The 12221-nt window shown below is 40.9% G+C and overlaps 1 protein-coding gene and 1 long non-coding RNA gene across 7 annotated transcripts in view; one reads left to right on the top strand and one right to left on the bottom strand.

Moving 5' to 3' along the window:
- Positions 1-12221, top strand: part of METAP1D (methionyl aminopeptidase type 1D, mitochondrial) — a 99645-nt gene that overhangs the window by 70661 nt on the left and 16763 nt on the right. For all 6 annotated transcript variants that reach the window (XM_083470291.1, XM_083470290.1, XM_083470289.1 and 3 more), the window contains one exon: positions 3107-3270. In XM_083470291.1, the coding sequence (XP_083326417.1) occupies positions 3107-3270 (164 nt within the window). The remainder of the gene's footprint in view (positions 1-3106; positions 3271-12221) is intronic.
- On the bottom strand, positions 1581-9458 carry LOC310691246. The gene is made up of 2 exons (XR_014518424.1): positions 6235-9458; positions 1581-3248 (listed from the first exon to the last, which is right to left on the bottom strand). It is a non-coding gene; the product is annotated as an uncharacterized lncRNA (long non-coding RNA).

Genomic DNA, 12221 nt, shown 5'->3' with positions numbered 1-12221 from the left:
CCGCCGGAGCGGTACCTATTTATCTACTTGCGCTTTGAGGTGCTTTCGAACTGCTAGGCTGGCAGGAGCAGGGACCGAGCAACGGGAGCTCACCCCATTGCGGTGATTTGAACCGCCAACCTTCTGATTGGCAAGTCCTAGGCCCTGTGGTTTAACCCATAGGCTGTCCCTATTTTCAGTGGAGAAATGTCAGTGGGTATGGAGTTATGTGACCCCCCAGCCAAGGTGCTAACCTTTAGAAGACATCTGAAGGCACACCTGCATAGGGAAGGTTTTTTAAATGTTTAATGTTTTATTCAGCAGGTGCAGAATGCCGCGGTGAGACCCTTTATGGGATCTTCGCTGCGAGATCACATTCACCCGGTGGTATACCAGCTGCACTGGCTCCCGGTGGAGTACAGAATCAGGTTTAAGGTGCTGGTTTTAACCTTTAAAGCCCTATACGGCCTAGGACCCTCGTACCTACGGGACCGCCTCTCCTGGTATGTCCCATGGAGGACCTTACGGTCTTCAAACAAAACATCTTGGAGGTCCCGGGCCACAGGGAGGTTAGGCTGGCCTCAACCAGAGCCAGAGCTTTTTCAGCTGTGGCCCCGATCTGGTGGAACACTCTGTCACAAGAGACGAGGGCCTTGCGGGACTTGACATCTTTCCGCAGGGCCTTTGGCCAAGGCACAGTCTGACCTCCTCCTTTGGTAATCCTCATAGAACTCTAGCCCAGTGGTTGCCATTAATTTGATTTTGAATTGATTTTAGAATGAATTGATTTTAGAATGCTGTGTTACTTTTATTGTTGTTAGCCGCTCTGAGCCCGGCTTCGGCTGGGGAGGGCGGGATATAAATAAAATTTATTTATTTAGGGGAGCTGCCCAGAGTGGCTGGGGCAACCCAGTCAAATGGGTGAGGTATAAATAATAAAATTATTATTGTTATTATTATTGAATAGGGCGTCCCTATTTTCCTCAGAGAAATGTTGGAGGTTATGGGATTGGACAGCATGACTAAAAGCATAAGTGGAAACAACTATCATTTAATATGGTGCCAAAAAGAATCTGGATTTCAGCTAAAAAAAATTTGTAACAAGTCTATCAAACCATCATACTCTCTTTAGTGAGTAAGCGCAGTTATGCCCTGATGTGTGTTTACTTGGAGGAAAGTTATTTTGTACAATGAGGCCTATTTCCATGAAGACGGACATTGACTCTTTCAGGCTTTGTGCAGGACTAGTCTCAGGTGCTTCCCTTTAAACTTAATAAGAAACATTTTGGTAAGCGCTAGCTTATTAAAATAATGCTTCTTACATAGATTTTATTTTTGTCTCTTGTGTACCTTATTGTGCATAGTTCTTAAACAGCAGATATTAAGACTCTGCCATTCTAAAATTGGAGATGTCAGCTGAGAAATCTATAAAGTACTCTAGTTTGAAACTATTTAATAAATGTTAGCTGCTGATAAAATCTGAACTGTGTAATACCATACAGTGACAAAGCTAAGGCTTTGGTTTCACTGATGTACCTCCAGATAACCAGTTTAATCAGCATTTATCCTGATCTTCTACCACAAAGGTTACACAGTGGTTAGGCTACGTCTGGTCTTTGTTGAACAGTATTAGCCCTGTGCCCTGCATTGCTCAGAAATTCTAGGAAACAAACAAACAAACAAACAAACGAAAACCACCAGGGCAGTTTTAAAATCAGTGTAGTTCTGAAAGGGGCAGCCGGCCCATCCTGATTCAAAATGGCATCCAGTTGTACCCAAACATAAACGAAAACCTGCTCCTTGAACTTAGGAACCATCATACAAAATTGGATTACGATACCTTAAGAGGCAGAGCAAACCGACAAAAATAGCAACTTTCCAAAATATATAGTAGATCCATTCTGATTTGTTATTGGGACAGTTATATAGCAATGAGCGTTCATCCTGATTTGCTTGTGGGGTATTTACATGACTTTCTGTTGAAACATCCATTCATTCTCACACTTTTCAATGCCTTTCCCCATCACATTCCAAACTGCAAAAAAAAGCCATTTTTTAAAAAGCGGGTTTGTTGCACTAGGGCAACAGCTCATAAGTCCACTTTAATTGTGCAAACCTGAACTTCTAGAAAGCACATGAATCTCTCCTGAAAAATACAGAAAGTTTGGAGGCACCCAGAGAGCATTTTATTTATGCTGTGTACACGTCCGCCATTGCCAGTCTTCTGCCTTATTTTCTTTTTGAAAACCCAATAAGATGCAAAAAATAAAATAAAAAAGCATTGTAACAGATGGTTATAAGAACTGTTTTCAAATGTGGCAACTAAAGATGTCCCAGCTGCTGAAGCTATAGATGTTTGTATAAATATAGGATTTATGTAAATCCTAAATTCCAGATATGGAGCTGTCTAATCTATAGATGTGACATACATTGTAAACCTCAAAAATCCTATGTTGGACTTACGTTCTCATCCTTTGTGCTGTTATCTCATCTCATGCCCTACATGATCGAATCTGTTGCAGGAATGAAGGGGAGAGGATGTTCGGTGCAAGATGAGATTTAATTTTCTTTCCAATAAGTAGCCTCTCAGTAAGTGTGTCCACAGAAGGATGGTCTTTAGGCCTAAATTCCGATTCTGGCTTATCCAACGGATTGTGCTTTCTCAAGCCAACCTTTGCATTTCGTTCTCATGAGGAGGATAATTTGTGGTACATTGTTTTTAGTTTTTCCAGCCTTGACTTCCATGTTCCTCGTTAGTTTACTCCTCACTGTTAAAGCCGCTAAAATCCCGTTGACCAATGTGATTTGAATAGCCTAATTCTGTGCAGGACCGTAGCCTTAAATTCACAGCCTTTAGTTTCGTAGCTCGTGTTTGTGGAGAAAACCTGCGCCCGGGTTGATGTTTGACAGTGACGGCCTTCTCATTATCATGAATGATCACAGCTAACAGACGAGAACTAACTCCCTTCCACCACCCAATTTTCTGTTCCACTTGCTGCATTTCAATTATTTTATTTTATTTTATTTTTTATTTGCACCTTAAACGCATTGTGAAAGAAACCCAAGAATGTCCTGGCACCTGGCTGCAAAGCGCAAATGTCTCTTTTGCATTTCTGCATGTGCTTAGGTGTACTTCAATGGCTACCATGGTGACACTTCCGAAACAATTCTAGTGGGCAACGTGGATGAGCCTGGTCAAAAGTTAGTGGAGGTTGCCAGGAAATGTAGAGATGAAGCAATTGCAGCTTGCAGACCTGGGGCTCCTTTCTCTGTAATTGGAAACACAATCAGGTAAGCCTTATAGTGACAAGTAAAGGGAAGGCTGGCAAGTGGGACAAAGGTTATTGGTGGTTTGGTACAAAGCTGATGACATGTTTTATGATTCAGAACCATCATTTCAGTCTGATATCACTATGTGAACTGCCAGGCTGTAATGTTGTTCCCTGGGTAAGAAAGGATTTTAAAAAGTGAATTACACTAGACAGGGTCAGTGGATATAGCCCTGTAGGAAAAGCCAAAGACATTACTAAGACTGGCTGGCTCCCTACCTTTGCAGGTATGATTGGTAGCTGCTTTGACTACCTTAATAAAATCATATTGGAGATGGAGGGGGGAGCGTTGTGTCTGTTGCCTGATAAATAATGCCAGCAAGGACTTTTTATCCATGCCACGAAGAACTGCTGAAGGTTGTCAGAATTATTCAGTGCTACAAACCCCTTCCCCTTTTATAACAAAATGCAGACAGATTTAAATGCAAGGGATCTCCCTTTAGGAGGTCCATCTCTTGTGAGAGGCTTTGATCCTGGAACAATATGATAAAACCAATGGTCCATCATGTTCTGGTCTATTAAAACGTATTATTTGATCCTTTTAATATTTGCACACATTTTTTTTCTTTTTTAAAAAGGTTGCGCCTTAATGCCCTTTAATTAATATGTTAATGCTATCGGGAAGAAATTGCATGGATCTCGATGCCTACAAAAACACGCATTGCTCAGAACCCTGAAAAGATGCTGTCTTCCCTTTTCCCCCACCCCCCCTCTGTATGAATCTTCAAATACTTTAAGAGAAATAAGAAAAGAGAGCAGGAAAATATCAGTTTGATGTATTTATAGCTTTAAAAATATTGTAACAGAGTCTGAATCAAACTTTAGTAAAACCACTTTGGGTTATATCCGAGAAGCTTTTATTGAAGACTTTGTATAAAATTGTGTTTTTGACAGTTTTAAATTATAGGCTAACTAGCCTGGGGAAAAAGGATAGTGTCTATCTGTTCTTTCGTAGGAAATGTTGAATCAGACCCCTACTGGGAAAAGAAATTTAATGCATATCTCACTATCTTACTGTCCATGAATGTAATAGAAGTGAATTCAAAATGTAGTTTTATTTTTGCAAATGGGATGAGTCGATGGATGCAGCTCCATATTTTTGAACACCTAGGGTTCAACAAATTTACTGGTGGTGCTCTTGCATTTTAACAAAATTTATTCTCGAGTCGAAGGGGGCACAGAAGACGAGATTCTTATTCAAGCATTCTCTCGAGCGCTGCATTCATGGCTGTGTCTAAAGGGCATGTCAGCCTTTGATTCTCTCTGAGAGGTAATTATCCTTTTCCTGTCACGGAACAACAAATGATAGCTAACTACAGAGGAACATTTGCAGTAGTCACATTCATCAACTGCAGGGGAAAAAAAATTCAATTTAATTGTGCAACACAGCTGCACATAGGCTTTTTGAGCATTGCTGTTGTTCTCCCTGTCTTGCTATTCCTCCCTACCAGATCTATTTTTTAAACTTTTTTCCCCTCCCTGCTTATTTTTCCCCCTCTTCCACCTCCCCCCCACCCCCCAATTTTTTTATTTTTTTTGTCTCTTCTTCCATTTTTACTCTCTGTACTTTCTTGTTAAAGTAATTTTCCTTTGTGGCTCTCGTTCTTTTTTCCCCCTCTCCCCCCCCCCCCATTGAAGGCTATGAATGTAGAAAATTATCACAATTACTCATATAATTGAGCCTCTTTGTAGCAAGTGCAACTCCAGTACCCTTTCTCCATCATGAAAATGGTTTCATTATAGGGTTTTTCATATTCTCTGACACCATCTACACAGAGGAAAAGGCGTGCAGATGAGATGTACTAGGAATAGGGTAGATCAGGAAGGTCACAGTGGGAATAATTAGCTCTGCTATGGAAAGAGCATCTAGGCCTTTTACCGCTACATAAATGTACTGTCCGTGGCTTTTAGTCACAAAAAAACTTACTAACAAATGGAGCTCCCGCCTACTACTTTGAAAAAAAGATTTGTATCAACACTACAATTTTCCATCATTAAGACTAATAACACAGAGCCTAGTATACATCAAGGGGAATAAAAAGAAAAATCTCACATTCAAGTGGCAACTGGGTGCTGACCTTTGTTCCCCGTTTTTTTTTGTGTACGACTTAACTCTTTACAAAAAGAGAGCCACACGCCACACCAACACGCAGGTGAACTCCAGCCAGTGCTAGCAAAAGTAGCAGCATTCGCTTGGAAAAATCTGATAAATCTCCACGCAGGATAATGCATTTCATTAGATTCACCGCATTAAGTCTAGCTGTATTTTTTTTTTTAAAGGATAAAGAGAAGAGCAGAATTGAAAGTGACATTGGCCTCTCTCTCTCTCCTCCCCCCCTCTTTTTTGCCTTTCCCCTCCTCTCAATGTTGATGCAGAGGTCAGTATTTCACCGCATGTAAATGCGTATGCAAAGCTCAGTTGAAAAGCAAATTAATTTGGATTGGTCGCAGTCACAATCACATCCAGAATAACAGACCCCCGATCATCAGTGCTCCTACCTATTGTCTGTTTTAAATATGCTGGTTTTGCTGAACCAAGGCTTTTCCCGGCCTATTGCAATGTTGCATATGTAGGCTTTGTCACTGTATATTCATGTAAACAAGATGAGAGTTTGGCGGGGAAAATATATTGATTTCTTCCTTGCTGGCATTATAGGAGAGACCTATCAAGATTTGAATATGTGTCCTTCTTTCCACAAATGTGCTTGGTAAGCTTGCAGCGTGTATTTTGAGATTCCATAGAAAACACATTATGTTAATACATTGGGTGCATTTGAATGGATTCTGTAATCCAGAATGTTCTTCGATTCTGGGACCAGAACTCAAAGAACTGTAGCGTATCTTATAGGAAGTCTATTCCGAGAAATGGATATATTTACAAGAATTATTTAGCAGATTGGTTTCCTTTCACTAGGCAATTACTAACCTACTTTTATTCCGTCCATTTAAGTTGACCGCCAGAATTCAGATGGAGTGTAATGACTGGATTTGAATGATCTTTATGTACACCTTCTGCGAGTTTTCTGTTAAAAAACCTCTGTAAGTTAGTTTCTAAAGCAGCGAGGCATGTTCCCTGGAAGTCGTTACTTAGATCTAAACAAATGAATGCAAACATAGTTGCAGTTAAATCAAGCCAATTTCAAACTTGTAGTTAAAATTACCGAGATAAGAGTATCAATAAATGGTTTTAAAATGTTTTAACTTATAAATATATGTTTTGATATTAACTTAGAACAATACAAAGGCAGACTTTAAAAAAAGAAATCTGTTTCTATCAGATTATGCACATTTAAACAATAAGTGGCTCAGGCAAAATAAGTCATTTTAATGTCATCTGTGATAGATTTTCTTTGACAGCTACTGTAAATTACAATTACACTGCTTCTCCCTGCATTTGAAAGTAAGCATTGCAATAAATTATCTTTTATTTCAATCCATCATGTCTGCCTTTCAGAAACAGAGCACCTTAAATAAAAGTTCAGCTCTATTGTAAGAAAAATATAGTAATTTGTGATAGTTTGAAACTAAAAATGTACCTTTCTTTAAGGAGAAAGCCCTAAATTGTGGGCTTTCAAAAAATATTACTAATTATACTTCATCGTTCATTGTCATTAGCGGGAATCCCTGAACGTGTGTATTCTCTTAAGTCTAGAACTGCTGCTTAAGGAAAATAGTTTAAATTCTCCCGGGAGCATTATGTAATCAACCGGGTAAACCATTGTGATACTGCTGGAAAAAATCCATAATCCAACATATAGGTTCCAAAGTCGGGTTGCATCTATGTTGGCAAAATTATGCCCTTTCCACCTCAATCAGTGCTGATTAACAGGGCAAACGGGTTGCATTTGGCGAGGCTGCCCCTTTCAATGCTTCTGAATCAGAAATAAAACTGATGTCTTTGTGCATTTGTTTGTTAGCAGTTGCTTCCTGTCTCTCAGGTTCTGTAGCCATGGTTTGGTTCCCTGCCACACACTTGATTCCCACCACCACACACACCCTCACCTTGTGATACGTCTCTTCTGAGAATTACGCAATTTTGCATTTGACAGTTGTAAGCCTGGCCGTTTCTTAAAAAGCGCCTTTCCTCCCTGTTCCCTTTAAAAAAACAAGAACCTGTATTTTTTGCCTCTGTTATTCCCTCAACACGAGATTAGTAACACACATCTAGCAAACCTGCAGAGATGCGCAATTACGCCAAACGTAAAAGAAGGTGGAATTCTGCAAACTTGGACGAGGTCGGAGGGCGAAAGGATAGGGCTCATCAGAGCTTAACAAGGGACTATAGATTTCCGTCCAGGAGAGACAGGTTTCTGTGAAGAACTCCTAGTACAGCCGTGTAAACTGTAGTCAGAACATTTGTTCTGCTTTTTCATCATAAAGCTAGTTTGCGCAGTCCTTTCACTTGGGTGCGAAGGTAGGCTCTTCTGTGCTTTCGTGGAGAAACATGCCATGTGAACTGGTGGTTCATGGCTGTCGTCAGCTTTGTTACCGTAGCAGCAATCCACCCCACCCCCCGGCAAAAAAAAAAAAAAAAAAAATAGCTGCAAATATAGGAACTTTTGCTAACTCCACTGTCATAGATATGGTTAACATGTGCTGTTTGAGCATGTACCCAAGCAACCTTGAGACTCTTCACGTGGGCAGAAAACGTACTGCGTGGGCTGGCATAAACTTCATAAGCTGCTTGCTGCGCAGAGTATACAAGTTCCATGTGCTTCAGGTGTGCTTCAAGTTTGCTTCTCACTTGCAAGGAAAACCTTGCGCCAGCAATGCCTTGGCTCACATTGCAGCCATCTCCGTAGGCTAGGCTAGGCTTTAGGTCGAGACTAAGTGAAAATAGATTTAAAGGTAACATGCATTCTGCTGTAGTGCTCTGTAAGAGCTATTATTTTCGTAGGCGGGAGGGTATTTAAAATCTGCAAAGAGTGACATCATACTATACCATTTCCGAATCAAGTGTCGGGGGCAGGGGCTGTCACATATAGGACAGCTTCTCCTATGTGTAAAGCTGATGTTCTAGGATAGATTTTGCCATGCATCCAGAATTTCTTGGACATTACCAGGATTTCAAAGGCAGAAATAACGTCTGGGAGGTGTTTCTGAAATGTGACGCTTTGTCCTGGATCTTAGGCAAGTTAATTGAAAAAGCGCAGGTTTTTTGGCATTTTTGTAAAAAAAAAACCCAAAACTCAACTACTTTCTGATTTTTCGTAAAAAACAACTTTCCAGGTGTCCTGGTTTTTACTTTCTGAAATATGGCAACCCTATTCTAGGAAGAAGTCTTCTAGGTGAAGGTTTCGTCCTACAAGTGTAACGTTCAGTTCAATCTTGCTAAAGGGGTGCTTGTATAGAAACAGTGTGCTGAAAATCTTGAGGTGGTGTGGTTGAAGGAAACAGTTGTCCAAGTTTGCACACCTGAATTGCCCTTTTGCACTCCTTGCTTCATAGGAAAGGTCTTGTGTATCCAAGTGGTTCAAATCCATTTCCTAACTGTTGTCCTCTTCCATTCTCCCAAGTCTGCCCCACAATATTCAGGCTTTCTCAGTTGGAAAGACACTGAGTCCATAACAGAATCAGAGCACCAGATCTTTCTGTGTTCTTCCAGGCCATAAACACCTTCTCTCCCAGCTTTATTGACTAATCTTCTCCTAGCGGCTACTTTTTATTTCAGCTGAGAAAAGAAGGCAAGGAGGTAATTGTGAATCTTTGTCGCTACCTACTTCAGTCGAGATTTCTTTCACCCGATTCATTGTTGAGGGGTTACAAGTTCAGCATCTCTTCCCAAAGTTTTCCTTCAAAACACTTTTGTCACTTCGCACCTTGAACATCTAGACTCCGGTGGCTCGCTGGGGTCACACAAAATTTTGCAGGAAGAAAAAGCTTTCTGGGGCATAGCTTTTTGTCATTTGACTTTCAAGCCCCAAACCAATTTTCCTGATGCCATCCCAGGAGAAACATTTTGGAGAAAGCTCTCGTCCTTCCTCTTTCTGTGGCACGTCAATGACACTTGCTGTTACTTTCTTTTTACTGGATCCCAAGTGGAGAAAGGGGAGATGGCTGGCCTTTCATCTTTCAACATCTCATCTCTAGTCCTCACTGCGGATAGGTGAATCTGCTAGTTTTGTTTTCTCTCTGTTTCTCATTTCCCCCATCTTTTGGTATGGATTTGGTACGATTTTTGCAAAATTGTGAATTAAGAAAGAAAGAAAGAAAGAAAGAAAGAAAGAAAGAAAGTCCTCACACAAACATGTCAGCATTTCAATCCATATTCCTCCTAATACACACATTTTTCTTTGTTTGGAGAACCACATCCTAAAATTCATGTATTGTTCGTATATTTTTTCAGGAAGCGTAAATTAAACAGGATTGCACTAAAAGGCGAACAGAAGCAAACTGTCTCCCATCCCTAGTTGTCACTTATGCCCCTAGAACACAGAGCAGTGTGTGATTTCAAAGTGTGCTGTGAGAGGCCTTTTTCCCACACTTGTAGCTCTACAGCTCTGCCTCTCCCCGATATATTATTATTATTATTATTATTATTATTATTAATAATAATAATATTATCTTTAAATGCTGGCTTTTGCGTGTCCACTAACTGACAAAAGGGCCTTGGGGCCTAATGTACATTAAAAATAGTTGGGTTTTGTCCTAGGAAATTTGGGTTCAGGTTTCCAGTTCATCCATGGTTTTACTGGTTGGCTTTGGGTAAAGAAATGGCTTTTAGCATCTCTTCCAACATCTGCAAAATCGGAAAAAGCTAAGCATCTTGCAGAACTAGGCTTGCAAAGTGCCATTGTATCTTTACGAAGCACCGTAATGCCAGAGCCATCGGCAGAACTGTGTGCAAAAAAATTATTGAAGTGCAAAGTCATGAATGGAGGAAAATGCAGAAGAAACCTAGTTTGTGCTGTTGATTAGCTTAGACAGACACTGGCCTTTGAAATAAATGTTAAGTTCAGTTGAATTTCGCTGTGCTGATTTGCCTACTTTCTAAAAGGAGAGGTGCTGGATGATTTGTGTAGTCATCTCTGCCTACCACCTAAATTTATTTGTGTTTTAAAAATGATTGGTTGCCCTGATATAGAAGTATGCGAACACAACACAAAATAAAAGTGAAAGAAGGTTTAAAAAAATGGGAAGAGAAAGCTATCTAGAAATTTATTGCACCATCATTTTTTAAATTGGGTGGTAAAGTGGCTTGGCAGGCACCTCTATAAGAACGATGCTCTATGGCATGGAGTGCATTGGGCACACTGCAAGGTCTAATTTCTTTATAAGGTATGGAACATGGAATGTGGTCTTTCCTAAAAAGACCAAAGAGTCCAAAGAAGTCCTTAGGCAAGAAAGTGCTCTCACAGACTGGTCCATCAGCAGGTCTACATCCCGCCGAGTTAACCAAGTACAACTCCTTATCAGAAGTTACAATCTCATATCAAAGCATCTTAGCTCAAATAGCATCATGCCCAGAACTCCAGTATGATATGAAGCAGGAAAAAACTCAAGGACTTTGCTCACACAGCTTTCCTGGGACAACTATTCAGCCTTGGCTTTAAGATATCTGTGGATGGAGATACCCCCACATCTTTAAGCCAACCTCTGCTGCTGCAACCACTACTCTTCTGGACATAAGGTTGTTTATTAATTGTCCGGTTTAAATCTTTTTACCTTCAATTTGGGCTCATCATTATGTGTCTTGTGTGGTTACAGTAGACAAAGAGCTGCTGACCCTGATTCTGCTTAATTAAGGCAACTTTTCTGTCTGACCGTAGTTATCAAAAGAGTCACAATAATGAATTTTCTGCCATGAAATTGATAGTAGGCAATTTATTAACACAGTAGCCAGGAGTGGTTTGAAGATTGATTATGGTGTTTTTTATAAAGGTTGGGATTCAGCTACGTTGCTGTGTGTGTGGAACGAGGTCCACTTGTGCAAAGGAGCTTGTCCCTTCTCCTCGCCCCCAAGCCCCCAAAACCCCTAAATATATTCTGGGAGTTTGAGGAGGGGAACAAGCATAGTGGGTGGGTGGGGAGTCTTATTGCATGACCAGACCTTGTTCCCTATACTTATACCCCACTTAGCACTATGGTGAATTCCACCCATGGAATTGTACTAAGTTGTCTCCTTAGTACAATAACATCTGCCTATGGCCGGGATCTCTCTTCTCCTCTCTTCCCATATTCACCCACCTGCACACATCTGTTCTGTGTTACCACCACCACCACCCAATACTCCAGAGCAGATTTGGGCCACACACCACAAGGGCAGAAAGAAGAGGAAGTCTTGACTTCACACTAATAGGACAACTTGGTTGGATACCACAGATGGGGAAGGGTCCAGTGCCAACATGGACACGATGCCTGCAAGTGGACTCCCATAGGCTCAATAGGCCTTGTTTTCTCCCCACACCACACATACACTTGCACACAGGCAACACACCGGGGCATTACAGTAAATGAGAGGGGCCTGCCCATGCCTCGGTCCAGTATATCTGAAGGAGCATTTCCACCCGCATCGTTCTACCCGGACACTGAGGTCCAGGACCAAGGGCCTTCTGGCGGTTCCCTCATTGTGAGAAGCCAAATTACAGGGAACCAGGCAGAAGGCTTTCTTGGTTCCGCCCTGTGGAACGCCCTCCCACCAGATGTCAAAGAGAACAACAACTACCAAACTTTTAGAAGACATCTGAAGGCAGCCCTGTTTAGGGAAGCTTTTAATGTTTGATGTATCACTGTATTTTAATATTTGGTTGGAAGCTGCCCAGAGTGGCTGGGGAAGCCCAGCCAGAAGGGCAGGGTATAAATAATAAATTATTATTATTATTATTATTATTATTATTATTATTATTATTATTATTATGCCACCCAGGTCCTTGGGCATCTTTCCAGTCTGCAGGATGAAATTCATTCAGACTC

Source organism: Podarcis liolepis (assembly GCF_965112155.1).
Source record: "Podarcis liolepis genome assembly, chromosome: 1".
Lineage (NCBI taxonomy): Eukaryota > Metazoa > Chordata > Lepidosauria > Squamata > Lacertidae > Podarcis > Podarcis liolepis.
The sequence above is the reverse complement of the archived record's forward strand: the minus strand, read 5'-3'. Positions and strand labels throughout refer to the sequence as shown.